At 34.3% G+C, this 4,390-nt stretch overlaps 1 protein-coding gene across 2 annotated transcripts; it reads left to right on the top strand.

The window, feature by feature from the left end:
• The first annotated feature begins 1,212 nt into the window (after window positions 1-1,212).
• On the top strand, window positions 1,213-3,460 carry LOC147548730 (uncharacterized). Of its 2 annotated transcripts, none has more exons than XM_086670016.1 (5): window positions 1,213-1,537; window positions 2,473-2,622; window positions 2,719-2,958; window positions 3,054-3,116; window positions 3,201-3,460. In XM_086670016.1, exons 1-5 carry the CDS (start codon window positions 1,415-1,417, stop codon window positions 3,306-3,308), a joined length of 684 nt encoding a protein of 227 aa, XP_086526142.1. In that variant the 5' UTR covers window positions 1,213-1,414; the 3' UTR covers window positions 3,309-3,460. The 2 variants fall into 2 exon arrangements, with proteins under 2 accessions (XP_086526142.1, XP_086526141.1); XM_086670015.1 differs by having other exon boundaries at window positions 1,231-1,537; window positions 2,470-2,622.
• The last annotated feature ends 930 nt before the right edge of the window (window positions 3,461-4,390 follow it).

Here is a 4,390-nt window from a genome sequence, read left to right as displayed (position 1 = left end):
GTATCTGGTTTGTAAAGTCTACGGTTTAAGCTTGATATGGGAAAAAGTCTGAGAACTCGAAATCCGCCAAGAACACCCAGTCTGTTAGAATCCATGGATACCCGACATTTGGAGGCAGGTTCAACCCCTTAGAGCATCTCCAATGCAATACTCAAATTGAAAAACTCAAAGTGACACCTACAATTTTTTGATTTTTTTGTAAAAAACCCTCTCCAATAAATTATCTTTAAGTACTAGTATAATTTTTGTTTTCTCTCTCTTAATTAATTCATTTTTCCTCTTCTCTCTATAAAACTAATGAAAAACTTAGGTTAACTAATTCACCAGAAACAAATCATATGAGACTTCTAAACAATATAGTCAGCCATGAGTTAGAGTTCCTCATCTTATATATCTTTTCTCTCACTAGCTTTTTGTAGCATGTGAAATATGGATGATAATCATAGAATACAATGAGGGTGCTAGCTTATTCTAAAGTCTTGGTAACACCATTTTCAGAAAAGGACTAGTGAGAGTTGATCAAAGTTATGGAAGATTTATTCCAATAATTGATAGCTTTTTCTTTTAACTCCATTATTTTGTTAGGGATCCTATGTGTTTTCTCTGCATATGAATGAGAGAAGTAAGTATGTTTGGTACAACAAGTACATCTCCATTAATGGGGATAAGCAAAAGTGAAAAAGAAAAGAAGAATTGTCATTAATGCTAATAAGACTACTGTTGAAAGAAGTAGATGTACAAGTTAGAAAAAGTGAAAAAGAAAAGAAGAAAGAAACTTACTTGTTTTGGAGATAGAAATTGCTTTTTAATCTTTTGTTTCTTCTTCAGAGCAAACAATGACTTTTGAAGATGGAGGGTAACTTAAAAAGTTCCTTTATATAGGTAGAAATTTGACGAAAATCTGATAAATATTAGGGTTTTTTTTCCGAAAATATAGAAATAAATAAGGATTATGATTCCAAATAAACTGAAAAGTTATTTCTTTAATTTCCATGGAAACTAATTCCTAAGGGGGAACAATAAATTAAAAGTGGAGTATTTCACGAAAATAAATTCCCAGGAAAATTAAAGCCGTGGAAATAAACTTTCTACCAAACGGTGAAAATACCTATTTCCATAGAAACTCTTTTATTTCCATGGAAATAGGTTATATCAAACACCCTTAACAAAAAAAAAAAAAAAAAGGAGCCCCAACACTCAACTAAAAAAAGAGGAGCCCCAACAAGTACTATGCGCCAATAACACTAGGAGGATGCACCTTTAAAAGTTTCCGGCGCCTTTCCTCCCATATCTCTTTCCAGAAACTTCTCATAAAACCCTAGAACAATATAAAACCAAAACCCTCCACCACCGTGGAAGGCACCTAATTCTGCATCGGAGCAGACCAAAAGAAGGTAAAGTACAAAAAGCAACAATGGCAGACGAAGTGAAATTGGATTTGGAAGAACTTCGTCACCTTCAGAGCATTGCCAAGAGGCCTCGTGTTCTCTCTCTAATCTCCAAAGAATTACAAAACCTAGAGAAAGAGCAAGAACAGGTTCTTTTCTTCACTTCTGCTAACATTTCTTCAAAAATTGCCCTAGATTTAAATGAGATTACTCCCTTGATCTAACATTTCCTTGCCTTTTAGTTGTTATCTTTGGCCTATATGATTGTTTCGTGCCTTTTTAGATTATGAGATAACATCTTCATCTTAAAGTCTTAATTTTATCATATTCCCTTTGTTCTTGTTGAAAACTTGAAATGCTTTTAGAAACCAGTGACTTGAACCTAGAAAATCTTATTGGAGAGAAGCAATAATTTATTTTGTTTGGTTCCATTTTTCGTCAAGAATTCCGAATTAGTAATTAGGGAGGAATGGTAGAAATTAAACTTTACTTGCATACACTTTGAGCAATTTGAAGACAGAGCTTTAAATAAAATTTACTAGTTTTTTCTTCTATAAATATTAAATAATGATTTAATGAATTGATGCGATAAGATATGAAAAATGGTAGAAGAGTCTACTAAAGTAGATACCCCCAGACCTAATTAGGAATCTACCGTCCATCTAGAGTGAAAAAATCCGTCAAGAGAGAGAAAGAGAATTGACCATTGATTTTGTATAGGTATGGAGAAGGCTTTGACTTGGAACTTCTTCTAGCATTGCTCGTCGAACATTGCCTGAAAGAAACAAAAGATTCGGCATGTTTAGGGTTTGAGACCTATAACTTTCAAATGAAACACAAGGTTAGGGCCACATGAGCTATACAATGAATATCTATGCCTGTTTGTAGATAGTGTATTAGAAGAAGTTCTAAAAACTAAGAAACTACCTCCAAATTCTTGTTAACAAAAGTACTGCGAAATTGAAATTAATTTACGAGTTTTATCATGATTTACAGACCTTAATTCTTTATTTGCAGCTACTAAATAAGTCACTAGAGCAAATTTTGAGGTTGTTCTTTGTTTTGCTTTTTTTCCTTTTAGCAGCTAAAGCAGGAACAACCTACCATTCCAGCTCCAGCACCAGCTCCAACACCAGCTCCAGCTCCGGCTCCGGTCAGGGGTTCTTTGACTTCTGCATTGAACTATGTCACACTTGGTTCATTCAGCTGGGATCAAGAAGACGAAAAGATTAAGGTTTGACATAATATCCCTTGGTTCTGCCTTAGAAGTTCTTTGATCAGGCTGAACGAATTCTAATTTGATATTAAAAAACACTGTTTGGTCCTACAGATTTATGTGTCATTAGAGGGTGTTGAGCAAGAGAAGGTAGAAACTGTGTTTAAGCCAATGTCAATTGATTTAAAATTCCATGATGTCCAAGGAAAGAATTATCGATGTGCGATACCAAAATTGAACAAGGAAATTGTGCCGGAGAAATCTAAAGTGTTGGTTAAGCCCAAGAGAGTTGTAGTTACTTTATTTAAAGCTTCTAAGGGGAAGTGGTTAGATTTGCACTTCAAAGAAGATAAGGTACAAATAACAAACCAATTTTTGTTATCTTTTTATTACGCATTTATTATTTGTATGGGACTGTGATTTAAGTGATACTTGATTTGTCTTGGCAGCTTAAGCCTCCAAGTGGGGGGAAAGAGGCTGATCCAATGGCAGGGATTATGGACTTGATGAAGGTATAATCTCTTATTTTCATTTCTCTCTCTCTTCCTCTCTCTCTTTCTCTGAACTGTTAACGAATTATTGATTACTAATGGCAGAACATGTACGAGGAAGGAGACGAAGACATGAAGAGAACAATAGCAAAAGCATGGACTGATGCAAGGTCGGGAAAAACAGCTGACCCTATGAAGGGTGGTTTCCCTTAGTAGCTTTTGGAGTTTTGAGTACTTTAGGTGTGATATGTGGTAGTGATGGTCTGTGTAGTTTCTCTTGGTTTTATACATTTTGGGTTATGTGTGTTTTGTGGTTGTTCTGTACTAAAATTGAGTTTTATTTAATGGGATTTAGTTGCTCCTTATTTTGAATCATAATAATATTCAAAATTAGTAAGAATCTAACGAACGTTATCAAAATTTGAGAGAGAAAATCCGTTTCTACTTTTGGCTTATGAAGAGAAGTAGATGACAATGATGAGATGAGAAGAATAAGAAGGTCGATGAATAAGAGAGAATGAGTCTGGAACTGTTTTTGGTATTATGAAGAGAATGAATAAGTAGTTAAGACTATGAGATGAAGAAGATGAAGAAGATAAAGAAGAATAAGAAGGTTGATGAAGATGAGAAATAGATGATGCCAGAGGATGAAGTCAGAAGAAAAAGGTCAGCACATCCCAAATTTTCTAAAAAGGGACTATTTTCTCTACCCTCTAGTCATCATCACATAGGAGGAAGTACATTCAGTAAAATGAGACAAGATCAACTTTCTAAGAATATTCGAAAAAATCACCTTTAATCATATAATGAACATAAATATTCTGAAACAAACAAAAACTATAAGATACAATTTCTCTTCTGTTGAAAACGATACAATATAGTCTTGTACACTTTCTGCGTTTTCATGAAGAAATTTTAATTCAGATGGTATTTGCATTTTTGTTTTTTGAGTCAAGACTCGTCGAAGTTCAATTAGTGAGAACAATAGTCATTTCAATTTATTTGGGACGACTTGATCCCAATCCTTACACTTTTTATATTAGACTGAGATAGACCTCAATTCACATTGAGTCAGCCGTTCAGGCAAGTCAGACACCAACCTGAATCAGCCATTTCAGACTATAAGGTAAATTCAGAAAAAGAAGGAACTCGGATCAGATGGGAAAGGAAGTAAGCAAATCGGGCATGAGCATCAACGGGAGCAACAGTTAAAAGAGAAGGAAATTCTAATTTAACCAAAAAGAAACTATCATGTGATGTCAGACAAGTTTCTAATTCTGATTTATGATAGTTAT

This window comes from Eschscholzia californica, unplaced genomic scaffold (assembly GCF_041429995.1).
Source record: "Eschscholzia californica isolate CP2 unplaced genomic scaffold, dmEscCali1.0.p SCAF_3, whole genome shotgun sequence".
Lineage (NCBI taxonomy): Eukaryota > Viridiplantae > Streptophyta > Magnoliopsida > Ranunculales > Papaveraceae > Eschscholzia > Eschscholzia californica.
This window is presented reverse-complemented; position numbering and strand designations above follow the sequence as displayed.